This window comes from Vidua macroura, chromosome 1, assembly GCF_024509145.1.
Source record: "Vidua macroura isolate BioBank_ID:100142 chromosome 1, ASM2450914v1, whole genome shotgun sequence".
In the NCBI taxonomy this organism is placed as follows: Eukaryota; Metazoa; Chordata; class Aves; order Passeriformes; family Viduidae; genus Vidua; species Vidua macroura.
This window is the reverse complement of record NC_071571.1, coordinates 136,733,777-136,749,501: the sequence shown is the minus strand read 5'-3', so window position 1 is coordinate 136,749,501 and position 15,725 is coordinate 136,733,777. Positions and strand designations below refer to the sequence as shown.

General features: G+C 43.9%; 1 protein-coding gene across 2 annotated transcripts in view; it reads left to right on the top strand.

The window, feature by feature from the left end:
• The window catches only part of SYBU (syntabulin), a 40,075-nt gene extending 26,208 nt beyond the window's left edge, over nucleotides 1-13,867 (top strand). Inside the window, exons 1-5 of one of the 2 annotated variants that reach the window (XM_053997047.1) lie at nucleotides 4,951-5,053; nucleotides 6,834-6,936; nucleotides 9,308-9,511; nucleotides 10,489-10,638; nucleotides 11,820-13,867. In XM_053997047.1, coding sequence (XP_053853022.1) covers nucleotides 6,896-6,936; nucleotides 9,308-9,511; nucleotides 10,489-10,638; nucleotides 11,820-12,918 — 1,494 coding nt within the window. In that variant the 5' untranslated portion in view covers nucleotides 4,951-5,053; nucleotides 6,834-6,895 and the 3' untranslated portion in view covers nucleotides 12,919-13,867. Of the gene's footprint in view, nucleotides 1-4,950; nucleotides 5,054-6,833; nucleotides 6,937-9,307; nucleotides 9,512-10,488; nucleotides 10,639-11,819 lie in introns of those variants that run through there. The other variant, XM_053997039.1, reaches the window with a different exon arrangement.
• The last annotated feature ends 1,858 nt before the right edge of the window (nucleotides 13,868-15,725 follow it).

Sequence of the window (15,725 nt, the reverse complement as noted above, 5' to 3'; positions counted from 1 at the left end):
TTGCACACGGGAACCAGATTTGGGAGATTGTTGAAGGGGCCTCTGAAAGCCCTTTGTTAAACTTCTGCCACCAACGTGACGGGAGGGCTGGGATCTTTTCCCAGTCTGTGATGAAGTTTGCTGCCTCTCTGTGTACTGCTAAGTTATCCCTGCCAAAGATGACATTTTCCAGTTCCTAAAAATACTTCTGACCAGCCTATCCATTTCCCTTCAAACAGACCAAATAGTACTGCCCGGTACATTAAAATATCCCCTGAGGTGTTACTGCATGGTTGCTTATTAAATATACTTGTCCATAGGTGGATTAAAGATATAATTTATAAAACTGTCAAATGCAAGTTAGCATTATGTTATACAACTCCTAGTGTATTTTTTGAACCTCCGGTCTCAATGTTTGTATTGAGATTGGTGTAGGAAAGCAGCATCCTTCTGTCTCTGATAACAAAGAGCCTTTTTGTTTGAACATGAAGATAAGTTCCCCAGACTGTTCCCTTCTGCTCCATGAGCATATGTTCCCCCTGACAAAGGTCACTTCAGGCTGAGAAAAGTGAAATTATGGGAGACATTTTTAAGGTGTTGTTAGAATGGCTCAAGTTCATACAGAAGCACAAAAAAAAAACTAGGTCAGGCTGACTTCTGTATGAAAAATATACTTAAAAATACATAAAGCAGCAAAAAACTCCAACTTGTAATGCTCTTTGTCTGTTCCAACATCTGCTTTTGGCTTCTCTACAAATCAGTGAATTAGAAACAATTAAGAAAAATACAAGCCCAGATCATAGTGATATGCAGAATATGCATGATGGCTCTCAGCCAATGTCAGTAATTATTTTGTAGTGACTGTGTTTTGAGAGAAGAGCTTGATTGATTGTGGTTTCACAGAATACATAAGTCACATTATGTATTCATGTTGAGATCTGCAATGCTTATAATTTGCATTAGTGTGGTTCAGATTACTACTAAAACTATAGTACTTAGATCAGAAAACTGCTTAATGGGATTAATTATTTGATAACAATCCTTCTTTCAAAGTAAAAAGAATAAGCAAGAAAAATAAGCAAAAATCAAGATAAATAATCATTTGTAAAATTGCATTTCAATCCAAACACAGAGAAGCAGGATCTGTGTTGCAGTCCTTCCCAAAAGTCTGTCTGGTTTTGAGCTGGAAGTCTTCTTGCCCAACATGTTTGAACAATTTATGGAGACCCACGCCCAAAGTTTTTCTCCATATCCCCTCTGACTGTGTCTCTGCCAGCTGCCAGCTGTTACTGGGCCAAGCACTCAGCTGAAATGTGACCACAGACCTGTCTGCTGAGGGAGCACTGTCGAGCAGTTGGGTGGATGTCCACCCAAGAGTGGGGAGTGATGGCTTCATTCATTGCCCAGTGCAGTGGGATAGGGAAGGGATGCCTGTTGGTACCCTGGATTGAGGATGCCAGACATTGCTGTACCCAGTTTCTTGCCATTATTCGTGGAGCACAACTCACAAATGTGAGTTCGGTGACTAAACCTCATATAAAACCAGAGGGGTAATTAGGTACTAAAATCCAAGATTCACAGCAGAGACCATGCCAGACATGCCCACAGGAGATGCCAGGGAGAAGTGCCCATCTCACAGACTTAGTCACCTGCCTGTAGTCCTGGGTGTGCCCACGTGCATGCCTTGGATTCACTGTGAACCTCCATATCAGAGCCAGACCATCTCTGTGAGTGCAGAAATTCAGCAGGTTTCATTCCTCTGAAATATGGGCAGTGCTAGTGCTGTGTCACACCTGAGCAGTTAGAGCTTGAGGAAAAGGTCTGAGTCCAGTGCCCTTTTTAGACGAAAGGAGCCCAAATCTACACTTCTCCTAGGAGTTCCTGAACCAGTGCAGCCTGTCCTCAGCTTCCTCCGCTGATGTTAGACCTCATTATAGTGGAGAGAGTGACAAAGGCAGAGCATATGGGAGCAGCTTTTGTCACCCAAAGATTTCAACAGTCCATATGGAGGAGAGCTGTGACCTGTTCCTTGATTGCAAGGTATATCTGCTTTTACCCAGGTACTGTTCAGCGAGAAATTTAATAGTTAAGTCCAAAATAAGAGTCTCCCATACAATAATCCTAAGTCAAATAAGTAATAAGTCAAAGACCAGGGACTGGAACCAAAACTCACTGTCATCTACGGTCTTGACTTTGAATTCAGCACATCTCCCACGAGGAGACTTCAAAATGGGTCATTTTTAAGGGTGTTATCTGAAGAAAAGCCTGAAATGTTAAAGCAAGATTTCACTGCTTCTTTGCAGCTTGTTTTTTCTTACATTTGTCAGTGCATGTGAGCAGTGTGGTTTTCTTTCCTAGGTCATTTTTAGTGTACAAAATCTATATTGCAGAAACAACCTTATATTAAATAGAAAAATAAAAGCAGCATTAGTGCTTCCTGGAGATATACTGCTTATGCTGTTAAATATTGGAGCTAGAGATGTAGCTGTGACTTAAAGCTCTCAAGATAAATTGAACCAAATCTCTTAAAAATACAGGTCCTTTCAGTAGTGGGCATTACAACTGAATTCTCTCTACTTTTCCAGCTGCTTCTAATGACTTTGCTGGATATTTTTTCACACAGTCAGGCCCAAGCTCTGGGAGTCTCTAGATCAAGCTATCTAGAGAGACAGCATGACACTTATTTGACAAGTAGCTACACCAAAGTGGTTAATATGTATGCATATTTTGGTCACTTTGCTGTATCACAGAGTGCTTTTGAAGGCAAGAAAGCTCAGTAAATTTAAATGCTTTACATTTTGAGGACAAGCTGTTACTGTCAGCACTGTTTTATTTACAGCTCTCTTTCACTGGCTATATGCAAAACCTACTTCAACACTGATATACATATAAGGATATGTCATTTTTAAGAGTGTTATCTGAAGAAAAGCCTGAAATGTTAAAGCAAGATCTCATTGCTTCTTTGCAGCTTTTTTTTTTTTTTTTTTTTTTTTTTTACATTTTTCAGTGCATGTAAGCAGCTTGGTTTTTTTTTCCTAGGTCATTTCTGATGTACAAAATCTATCTTTTGACTCCATAAACATGACCTATGTATATGTATATATGTATATGTATAGTGAACTCCAAATGACATACTGCTGAAGCTGGTGACTCAACGTGTAGCACCTTTTGCAGGAAGGGGTAAGAGTCCTTTTAAGAAGAAACCGTACCGCTGTTGTCCTTGCACTGTGGCTGCGGCAGGGCAGAGGATACAGTTAAAGGTGAGGCTTGTCCACGCCCAGAATGTGGCCGTGGTGGCCGCCCTGCGCCGCTGGAGTAAACACGCAGCGGTGCCAGCTGGAGGCGTAGCGGCCCTCGCACAGGCAGCTCCTTCTCCCGCTCCTCAATCCCGCCCCCAAATCTGTAACTGCATCAGATGCAGGATGGGAAGCCTGCCCTTGGGACGTTCATAAGAGTCGCCCAGTTGATTCCCGTGCTGCGACCGGAGAGTGTGCGCTCCCCGCGCAGTGGTGGCAGATGCCACGCGCGTCTGCCGGACCGTGGTGGCCCTGTGCGCCCCTGCCCGGGTGGCGCTGCCCGCACGGCTCGTCACGGACAGCACCGCAGCTGGCACGGGCTCCCTTCCGGGGACCTCCCTCGGGGTCAGCCGAGCCCAGTGACTGTCGCGATGCTCTCAGGGCAGCAAGGAGGCGAAAAGGCAGCACAGAGCGTGATGGTGCCTGCAGAGCGCTCTCAGCTCGCTGCCGCAGCCCACCGAGCGGTAAAGAGCACTGGGCTCTGCAGGATTGCGCTCTTGCTCCTCAGATCCCCATTCCCGGCAAAGAGCAACCCTGGAAAATGTGACGGTGTTTCCTTGGCCATCCTTGTGCTGTTCCTCCCATTGCACAGAGCAGTGCAGAGCTCTGCTCCCATGGCGTGGGCGTGCTGCTCGGAGCCCGCTGCCGGGCGGGGGGGCCGGAGGACGGGCTGCCCAGCGTGGACACCAGCCTGGCTCCTTGGGCTGGGACACCGATGGCTGCAGCGCGGAAGAATGCGAGCGAGTGAACTCCAAATGGCATACTGCTGAAGTTGGTGACTCAACGTGTAGCATCTTTTGCAGGAAGGGGTAAGACAGTCCTTTTAAGAGGAAAGTCTCTGATTGGAGCTAAGCAAGTGTTACGGCCAGTTAGGACAAAGGAATGCGGGATTGAGAAATGTCAGTCTCTTTCATAGTTAGCACTAAATTAATGGGCTGTTCTGGAGCTTACATGTGTGAGTTTTTGCCGTTACATAGTCACAGTAACAAAAATAATCAACAGTCATCCTTAGGAAGCTGTCGGCCTGGAGAATGGCATTAGGAGAACGAGAAGCCACGTTCAGCTCCTGCTGCTAGACAGTTTCATGTTTTGTTATTTGTAAGACAGAAGTCATGCCTACCCAGGAGAATATGTTGCAATAGATGTCTTATGGATAAATGCCATGTTATTTTGCTCAGAGATGTCTACCAAATGGGAAAAGATGTTTTTTAAAGTCTCCTAACAACATTGCTGTCAAGCTCTGCTACACACAATACTGGCTTGAACATAATTTGTACCCTTGGAACCATTACTAGCAGTGACCCCTTTAACTCATAAAATGTTCTCAAAGATCCTATAAATAGCCACATGCCTAATTTTAAACATAAGTAGTCTCCTGTGCTAAGTGTTAAGCTTGTGTGTAGCTGTTATTAGAACTGGGGCCAGAAAGGTTATTTCATGCTTTGCAGACACTGTTCCTGGTCTCAGATGCAGTTCAGTCTTTCAGAAAGCTCTGCTGATGGTGTGGTTGTGTTTTCAGGCTCCACTGGCTCTTACCAGCAGTGCCCAGCCCTGCAGCTCTTGGTGCTCCAAGCCAGGCAGGTCAGGGAGAGGCGATTGCTAAGCCTTGCTACTCGGCAATGCTTTCAATAGTGAGATCTGATTATGATGTGATCTACTTACCCAGAGATGAACCTTGGCTGGGGCTCCTGCTCTCTGTGCCACAGCCAGGACTTGCCTTGGGAAAGCTGCTGGTGTCTTGCAAGCACGAGAATGTTTTGGGGACCCAAACACCAGAGGTATGACATCTGTGTGACATGTTTACCTGTTTGGGTCTTGGTTAGAAAAGTATTTTGGGGTGTATTGTGATATTACAAGAAATTATTTGGAGTGTACATTAGTCTTGTAGATGGAGATATTTTGTTTATCAGGAAAACACTGTTGCATCTTGGAACATCATGTCCCATGATCATTTTGCTTCCCCAAGGAGAGGGTCACTCTTACTTACATCAGTAAACATGATATAAATACTCCATGAAATCAAGTGGCTTTTCTGCTTTCTTTCCCTCCGCTTGCAAATTTGCACACAGCTCTGACTTGGTTATGGGTGTGGTGGCTTGGGTCTGATTATCAGGGGCATTGCACTGGGTATGGAGCTGGTTAGAGGTGCTAGAGCTGGGTCCCTGGGATCCCCTTTTGAAGAGCTAAGCTTTGTATCTGAGCTCTTTGAAATTGGGCTGAGGAATATAATGGGATGGGCTGATGCAGAGGCACAGGGAAATGGAGGCTGGTCTCAGATGTCATGAAGTAGGGAAACTATTGGGTTAAATCAAATCACACCTTATCCTAAGGCCAGTTGCTAAGTGTTGCCTGATGGTAAGAATGGTTGCTGGCTGAATCAGCCTCTTTAAGGCTGTGAAGCCAGGCTCTGATAAAGCCTTTTCTCCGTCTCAGGCATTCAGGGTGAGTGATACACCCTTCACTATCAGCTCTGTGTAGTATTTAAGAGAGACTGAGGACTAGAAGGTCTAGCTGCAATGAGGGAATTATGGTGGCTACAGCTGCATCTCTCCTCTGTGGAAAAGATAGCAAAAATTGCAAGTTTGCAGCTGCTGGCTTGGGGATGTCTATCCATGGGATGACACCCAGAAAAGTCCCAGGTGAGAAATGCTCTGCTTGGCCAGCTGCTTAAAGGATGTTGGAGAGTTATTTCCATCCCCTCAGCTGAAGTCACCATTCATTATTGTGGTTCAACAGCATGAGACCTGGGTATGGCATAGGACATTTGCCATTAGACTGACAGATTAGGAAAAAAATTATAGCTTTGGTCTGTTTTTCTTCCAGGAGATAAGACTTTCTTAATACATCTATCTACCTTAGCAAAATGAGGGCAGTTTTCCTTGTATATGCCAGAGCTTGTGAAATAAAAGGTGTGATCTGTAGAAAATCAGTCATCAGATGACTTGGTACCTGAGAAGCACTTGAGACCTACATGTGATTACTGGATTATTTTGAGGTTATTAGAACTGCCTCACTATGCTTCTGTACCACATGAAAACCTGTATATGTGTGTAGATAAATACATAGATATTAGCCTGTACAAGTTTATCCCTATATATGTGTACATTTATGTTATCTGAGGAAACAAAACAGAAGTGGTGAGCAGTGTTTCTGCATGGTTGGAAGCATGAGAAATACCCAGTTACAGTGGTGTGTTCCTAATCACTGTGCTCCTAGAGGAGCCACGTGAGCAGCCTCATTCGTCTGTCGATGTCTGTGAGAGAGCAAACAGGTTGTCACAACAAGTGTTCCTCTGAGACCTAAAATGGCTTCTGTAGTGTGAGGGTTTTGTGTCCAAATGTTTTTTTTCTGCTCTTGTTGAGGTGCCAGTTCTGAAGAAATGTTGAAAATCTGGAACAAATCCAGCTCTTGTCCCCAGGGATGTTTGAAAATCTATGCAACTTCTGAAATTCACCCAGAACAGACAAAGGAAGGATGCTTGTGATTCACTGTTATTTTGAAAACAATCTTTGAGTTATAATTTCCATCATGTTTTCACTCTTTCCTTTTCCTTTCCAGGCAGTGAAGCCGATTTTAGCTCTTCAAGCAGCACAGGCAGTATTTCAGCACCTGAAGTCCATATGTCAGCTGCTGGAAGCAAGAGATCTTCTTTTTCTCGCAAGTAAGCAAAGCAATTTTTCCTAAATATTGCTAGTGCAAAGATAGACTACTGGGTAAGGTCTTGCATTTTAAAGCAATTGGGTTAACACAAGGCTCTTGGGTAGCACACTGGTGAGAACTGCAATATAAGAAAGCAAAAAAATGCTGTATTCAGTGCACAAAAATTGTCAGTATGCCAGATCAGCCAGCTTGTTGGGGTTTTTTTATTTATTCATGGCAAGTATGGAAAATAGAATCAGGTAAGGCAGAAAAGGCATTGGCTGGAGTGGAGAGAGCTGGGTGTGTTAGTTAACAGCAGTATTTCTAACCAGTTAACCTAAATACCTCAGTCTTAACAATTTGTTTTATCTATGTCATAAATTGTCAGCTGAGCTTACACCTTTCCAGATCATGGTCTTATTTTTTGTTGTAAGAAGTAAGCAGTATTGCCTTTGGTGTAGAATTTTTTTTTTTTTTTCTGAAATACCCTTGACCAGCCTATAGGCAATTTTTTTTTTTAAAAATGGTATCATAGTCATCTGTCTAAGTGAACCTTTCATGAAAGATTTCTGTAAGATTTCTCCCTGTCATATCTGAATTGCAAATTCAGACAGCTTGAGAGCACAGGGGCATTGGGATGGAGCAGTCCTGCCCACACAATCCCGGCTGGTTACATTTTGTGGAGCAGGAGGAAGCAGTTCACAGGGGCAGGACTGGTTTCCTGCCCGATGTGGAAGAGCTGGCAGGCAGGCTGGGACGGGAGCAGGATACCCGTGTGCCTGAGTCACACCGGCGTCCTGAAGGTCGCAGTGTGCCCCGGCACACAGAGGCCGTCAGAATGAGGCTTTGAGAGTGCTTTTCTATCTGTTCCATGAGACTTTTAGAAAAATAAACACCACTTAAGTTCCCTCTAGATTAAATTCAACAAGTAAAGTTACTGGCTGTGGGAAAAAATGGTACTAAGCATAATATGAAGCCCTAAAATCACCTTAATTTCAGTAAGCTTCTGTATCATTTCATATACTGGGCATTTTAATATAACTTTAAACTAGAGCATACTGACATCCTGCATTGGACAAAAGTCCTCTGTAATAAGGCTTCTTCAGATGCACTGCTATGTTAAGTACAGTCTCTGCAAGTTCTGCCACACGCCAGAGTTGATGATACACTGTATAAAGTGGAAAGAGATATCTCCTTTGCAATATGCTCTTTTTTAACTGTTCTTGCTATGAAGCACTTCAGCGTTGTCACAAACCACAGTCCTGTACTTCATTGTAAAATAATTACAAAATCACCCAAACCGCAGCAGTGTGATGAAGGTTCACAGCAGCCACTCAACCATCTGTTCCTTATAAACTGTTCCATTTGCTGAGAAGGGAAAAAACCAAGTGAAACAATTTAAAGAAGAGCTGTTGCTTCATAGTTCTGTGGTATTTGATTTTTTTTATATTCAAGCCTTCTCTTTTGCTGGCTGGGTTTGCCTTTTCCTGGTATTTTTGTTTGGATTTTTAATTTTATTTTTTTTAAACCTGCCCTTTCATTACCATTTAGAAGAACAACTTCAGTGGGAGAGTGAAGGTAGCAGTGTAGTAGTGTAGGATGCCAAACCAAGTGAGCAGGAAAGGGACACATCCCGGGAAGCTGGTCTCAGAGTACTCCAGCCCTTGGGCAGCTGTCAGGCAGGGAGGATACCAATTGCTTTCAAGTACACACAGTTGACAGATTCTTTAATAAAGAATGGGAAGAGAAAGGTAAATATATGTATGAGAAAAACTGGAAGAAAAAAAAAGAAAATACTTTGCTTTTCTTTGTCTCTTTTAATACTATTTTGGCCTGCTCTCCGTGGGGTTCAGACTATATCAAAGTGAATGAATAGCTGACCATGACAGATGAAGCACCCAGTATGCCAAAGGCAGAAAAGAATATTGGCCCAAACAAAATCTGTTTTCATTGCACACTGTGATCCCTCAGGCTGCTTGCCGAGGAGTGTGAAAGCAGTCTTACAGCAACCCTCCATGCACAGGCACCGCTCTGCAGGCCTGGCCAGGGAAAGCTGGAGTGTGGTTCTTTTGGCATTAGTCCAGACCACAGGCCCCTCATTACTTAACAGAGTCAAAGATTTGGGGAACGTGGATGATCTGAGGGAGTCACTGGGACCTGCGCTGTCCGCAGAGAGATGTAAAATGGCTGAGATTTCCTTAGAACATGTAATTCAGATTGAGAGCCCCCGCCAGTGAAAGAACATGCAGTGGCTGATCATGTCAGAACTTTATTTCTTTCCAGCCACTCACAGTTATCTCTCTGGTTTATTGTTTAGAGAACTTTCTGTGTAAAATAAGACACATGGGTTGTGTGATAAGAATAATGCTTTCACCGTTTTGGTTCTTCTCCAGTCGTGGTCCTTATGGTCGAAATAATGGATCGTTATCATACAAGTCTGGAGCCAGTCCACCTGCTTCACACGGAAAGGACGCTTCATCAGCACTGTGCAAAAACCATCTGAGTCCTGCTAACATCCATCAGAGTTATAGGGCTTCTTCAGCCAGCAGCAGCAACTCAGGCTCATACAAAGGAAGTGACAGCAGTCCAGTGATGAGGCAAGTCTGTGTTTCAGCCTCCTGGTGTTGGGTACATCGACACTCTCTCTGCACTGTAGCGTGGGTTCAGCTGTAGGAGTTGCCATGCAGGTCATCTTGCTCCTCACCATAGTTGTAATGCCTTGAATAGGTGACTTAACAGTCAGCAAGGTTCTCAATGCCATGTAAAAGCTTTATTGTTTCAGCACTGTAAAATTCAAATTTACTTTAAGTCAAAGTCCTTTGCAGTTGGTTTTCACTCCAAGGCAGGCTATTTCATGCCATCAGTTCTCATGAGGATTTACTGGTTCATTTGTTGTAGGGTTCTTTTCACTTCGAAGAGAATTGGGTGGGGTAGTGTAGGAAACATGATACACTTGGGCAAAAATTCATCTCGCCTAGCCTTAGGCACCTCCCTAAGGAGTGCAGTTTCCTGTTTAGGAAAGAACACAGATACCTGCCAGAACATGTGACACATGTTGCAGAGGAGAAATGGCCACCATGCTGCTGCTGTTGCCGTCTCTCCCAGACAACTGAGCAGCCAAGCATGTAAGAAACACGCCCAAAGCTAGACAGGATGAGTGTAGATTTCAATGTGCTCAGCTTTATAAATCCTCTGTGGAGCTGGACTCAGTCCTTGGGCTGCCTGCCTGCCTGGCTGTAGATGGGTGCCCTTGCCCTGCCTGCTCTTGGGCACACCACGCATTTGGGATGAGGGGGTGGCCAGGTATTTTAAAGTTAAAATAAAGTTAAAAGCCTCATTTGATGTAATGACACTGAAACCAAGTACAATTAATAGTAAATTTTGCACTGTAGCTACAAATCAGCTGTTTCCTCAAGTACTTTGATTTGCAAAGTGAAGTAACTTCTGTGGACACTGAGGTGCCCCAGATGAGTCAAGCTTTGCATTTATCAGTCAGCGGGATGTTTTTCATTCTGCCAGGACTTAAGAACTGTAAGAGTGATGTTATGTGATGGTTTGTTTTGGGTTTTTTCAGGCGATCAGGGAGATACAACTCTTGTGGTGACAATCACAGCATTAAGCCACAAAATCCAGAGCAGTATTTGACTCCTCTGCAGCAGAAAGAAGTGGCAGTACGACATTTGAAAACCAAGCTGAAGGAATCTGAAAGCAAACTTAAAGAAAGGTAAACATCACTTCAGAAATCAGTCAGAAAGATTTATTTGGGAACATTTACAGGTGGGAATCCTGAGTGTTTTTACTCATTTCTTGATCAATGAAGTTTCCATTAAGAAATTTGAACTGTGATCAGTCTGATTAGGTTGTTTTCAGTATTTCAGGTTTCAGAGTGTACTAATGGGATGCAAAACAATGAGTTTATTTATAAATATAGCTGTCGCTTTTTCCTTTTTGAAACATTCACAATAAAATACTTTAAAAGGATAACTTTCTACAAGTCTGATTTAGATTGAGACCTTTTATACATAGAACAGTTTCTACCTGCCAGCATGTGTTACCTTAGTGTCCTGTTCTGCCTCTCTCAGTGAAGTAGAACTGCAAATGCCCCCCTTTTCCCCAGTGAAAGAAAAGTTAGTACCCAAACCACTGTGCCTATTTGTGTTTTTGTCACTTACATACTGAATTTTTCACAATAGCCTTTTGTATGGATGCTGAGCAAAGAAGTGACAATGTGCATTATGCAGCAACAGATGTCTCTTTTACTAAAACTGCACTCTGAGAGCTGGCTGTCCAGCACAGACAACCCAAGGGGGCACAAAGGGCTGCTTGAATGGAGCCCAGGACAGAGTTCCAGGGACTCTGTGCTCTTCCTCTGCATCAGCAAGGCCTGGAACTGACATAGGAGTCCCCTCTCCCCTACTTGCTCCCCATGTGCTTGCAGCAGCCTCTGGCTCCCTGCTGGGGAAAGCCAGCCATGTGCCTGCAGACCTGAGCTCCCTGGCTGTCCGAGGCCAGTGTTGGCTCTGGCAGTGGGTGACAAGCTGCTGGCAGGCACTGGGGATGCATCCAGGCAGATGTTTCCCCTTTGCTTCAGGGTGAGGCAGTAGGAGAGATTTTAAGCACTACCGTGGTTAGACCTGACTTAAGAGGTCACCACTTGTGCCTCAGATTGTCCAGGATCATGGCACAGCCACAAGGCTGCTGGTTTTCTGAGGAGGTCAGTGACTCCCATTAGCAATCAGCTGGCATATCTTGGCTCTCTCAGAGGTGGCCACAAATGGCACCTGGAAAAATTTGCTTCCTTCTTGGAGCATCTCAGCAGCAGAGCCATCACTGTGTGGTGGGGCCTCATGTTGACTTTCACTGAGCAGTCAGCAGAAGTGTTACATCATTTTTATTTTGCTACAGGGAAACAGAAATAGAAGAGCTTAAAGCTCAGCTGGGACGGATGAGGGAAGACTGGATTGAAGAAGAGTGCAATCGTGTGGAGGCAGAGCTGGCCTTAAAGGAAGCAAGAAGCGAAATTAAACAACTCAAGCAGGTTATTGAAAGCATGAGAAATAGCTTGGCTGAGAAAGACAAAAAAATTCAGAAATACTTCACAGACATAAACATTCAAAACAAGAAACTGGAGTCTTTGCTGCAGAGCATGGAGATGGCTCAGAACCACTCTGTGAGGGATGAGCAGTGCCTGGAGTACACGAGCGACTCAGAGGGGAAGCTGTTATCATTGTGTGCCACCCTGCCAGACAGCCCCATCACAGAGGACCAAGGTCTGGAGGAGGTGGCAGACAGTGATCTGCTTCTTAGTGAGGACAGAGCTAATGGGACTGACTCATCTGGAGAGAGTTTGACCACCACAACCTCTGAGTTGAGTGATCCAGCTCCCTTCAGTGCTGCAGTAAATAAAGAGATGCTTGAAATCATTCTGGATGGAAAACTAACTTATTGCCAGGAGGAAGAAAAAAGCAACATGACAGTGGAACAGGCCATCCAGACTGATGTGGTGCCATATAGCTTAGATGTGGAGCAGCTCATTCAAAGTATCTTCAGAGCTCAAGACACCTGTCCTCTAAGCCCACCTTCTTCACTGAAGGAATTGGGTGATTTTTCTCTTGGAAGCTTCAGTGATTCTGGTATCATAGTGGACTTAACTCCAAGTGATCCCAATTCTGCCATCCTTTTGTCTCCTATGGAGTCTCCATGCAGGAGGGTGGAGCACAGAGTTAATGAAAACCGTTTCATGAAAGAACTGGATTTTACAGAAAGTCATGATGATGAAGCCTTTGAGTATGTTAATACAGGAATAAAGAGGAGATACTGGAGCAGCAGTCTCCTCGGCGATCTTCTGGCTGTAGCAGCACCTGTTGTACCAACTATTGTGTGGGCTTTGAGTACTCAGAGAGGAGGAACAGATCCTATTTACAATATTGGAGCATTGCTTCGTGGTTGCTGCCTGGTGGCCCTGCACTCTTTACGCCGAACACCCTTCAATATCAAAACCTAAAGTCTACTCTGTCCCTGGGCACCAACTGGCTGAGGCAGAGAGAAAGAGGGATGAGATAGATCATAAAAGGTTACTGTATATTCTGGCAGAGTCTGTCGTTTGCTTTTGACTATTTGATTTGCACTATAAATCAGTTCAAAAACATGTTCCTTGTTTCAAAATAAAAAAAAATAAGCTGAACCTCGTACTTCCACTCGAGGTTTTTAACAGTACTGCTGCTTACAGAAATAGTCCTCCTGCTCCCAGGCACCATGTCCCTCCCCTGTGCTGGTGACTTTCTGGTGCTAGCACATCTTCACAGTGAACATAACAAGGGAAATAGGGATTCGAGCCTAGTGCTCTTTCATGTTCCACTGCTGAGCTAGGATTAAGCTCAGTCACTCTCCCTGGATGGTTCACTGAGCAAATGTACAAGCACTTTGCACTGTCTCAAGGGTAGTGCAAGATGCACAAGGGAACAAGTGGCTGGAGAAAGGTGGGGTATTTCTCTAGACAGCACTAACCTTCCCTTAGGGTATCACACCTGTGCTCCAGAAGGCATGCTAGCGCTTTCCATTTGTTGTCCCAAGTGTCAATTCAATTTAGAGGTAAACCCCGTATTCCCCAGGCAGCTTCCAGCACTTTGTTTGTGCCTGTCTCATGTAGTGCTCTTCTCAATTGTGCAATTGCTTGAGCATTTCACTGGTCTTGTGCGTATACAGGGTCTGTAACCAAAAATTTACATCGTTGGGAGTCTTAACACTTGTTACAATGATAAGTATAGGCGTGGATACACTTCGACTCTTAATGTTGTTTTAAAGTCTTTGTGTATTGGAACCTGAGAGTCTTTTGAGCCCTTTGAAATACTATGTATAAATGTATTGTGGTTTAACTTATTGTTTATTTAATTGCTTTATTGTAAATTACCTTTATAATCACAAGTTCAGTAAAGCATGATAGATATGTCAAACGTGTGAGTGTTTTACTGTAGAAAGGTATAAAAAAACACCCCATTCTAGCTGAGCTGTCAGATACAGGGGCTGAGCTAGGGGAGGTACTCTATCAGGTACTGCTCCAGGAAATCAGAATTAGACTGAGAAAACCTGAATACAGTTCTAAGTGTAAGCACTCACCAGGCTGATTAAAGGCTCCAGCTGGGCTGCAGTTGCACACACAACCCATTCTGCTGCCTTACACAGCCTTCACAGATGCAAGTGACCTAGTCTTTAACCCAATGCAATCATCTGGAAACCTCTAACTCCTCAGCGCTGCAATCCCAGAATAGTACCAGTCTTTCTGGCATTTAACCCATCTGACAGTCATGTGGTCTCAGTGTGCATGCACACTGTGACCATCAAAACATTAATTCTCCATGTCCAAAACCTAAGATCTGTGGATAGATCAGAGGACAGCAATGCTACCCAACAGGCAAAACAGTGGGGTTTGTCTGGCCCCACCCAAGCTTTCAACCCCAGCTCTCCCCATTCAAATCTCACTGGTCTCCTGTTTTCAGCAAAATAAATGTAATATTTCCTTGCGTGACCCAGAGAAGAAGGGATCCAGGGAAGCCTGACAGTGCCATGTATATTGCTCTGCAGCTTTTGGGAAGGAAGTTATGAGTAATCCACAAAGCAGTGTAATTTGCCCTGTGTGGGGAGCATTTGCCAACACTCAACAGGGTGATACTGATGCTTACAGAGGTGACTTGCACAGCTTTCATGTCCTGCGGTGCCTGAGTGATGAATTATTTTCTGTTTGCTGTATAGATTCTAGAGCTTTGTTAAGCATTACATTAAGGAAGAGAACTCTAACAGATCATTTGAAGTAATATAATCCCCATCTAACGGAGATGGACATGAGAGCATCTTGTTTACATTGCCATAACTACTTCTTCCATGCTCTCCCACCTCGGGTGCCTGCCGCCATCTGGCTTGCCTTGTGACACTGCTGCACTGAGTATTACTCAAATGTCACTTTCAAAAGCTTTTACATCATAGGGACACTAGGGCCAAAATTACCAGTTGGAGATATTAATATAATTTTTCCACAACCATGGACTTTCATAATTCCTGAATATCTCTTCTTGGGACTGAAACACATTACAGAAAATTTTATTCCTACACCAAAATATGTCTCTGTAGGGCCAGGACAGCAGTACTTTATATCTGATGTTACCAACTTCATTACAATTTTAGATTTTTCTTTCACAGCCATTATTGTTTAAGTGATCTTTGAGTGACAGTGAAATGCACCATAATGTAGAAGAAAAAGTGATTTTCCAGTCCTAGATGTATTCACTATTGACTTTGTGGGGTGCTTTTGCAGCAAGAGGCAACAAAGCACCAAAAAACTATACTTACGTTTAAGATGCCATAGGCCGATCTCATAACCAGAACAATGTCGAAGTTTCTTTGTTCCCTTAAGATTCTTCAGTCAGTTCAACTCTCATAAGACATTTAACTGCTATGCTCAGCGAGAGGTGACAGCATTCCGATCATATTATTGATAAAAGCCTTTGCTCTGATCTCTATCTAAAATTCAGTTCAATTCTAAGCCTCCACCTTTCCTCCTCCGCACTGCAAGGACATAGACAGCTCAAGGTGCCCTTTGTTAGAACACACCTGAATTACTATAATGCACAAGTCCCAGACTTTGGTCTTTCTTCCACGATCCATAGAGGATATGCCAGTTGTTGCTCCAAACATACCAACTTCGCTTTTTCCCCCTCTAATATTACACATAAGACTTAGTCATGTCTCACCTGAATCTCACTGGTGCTGTAGACAACTAGGGGAGGACCATCAGCCTGCAAACAGTTCAACAGAAAC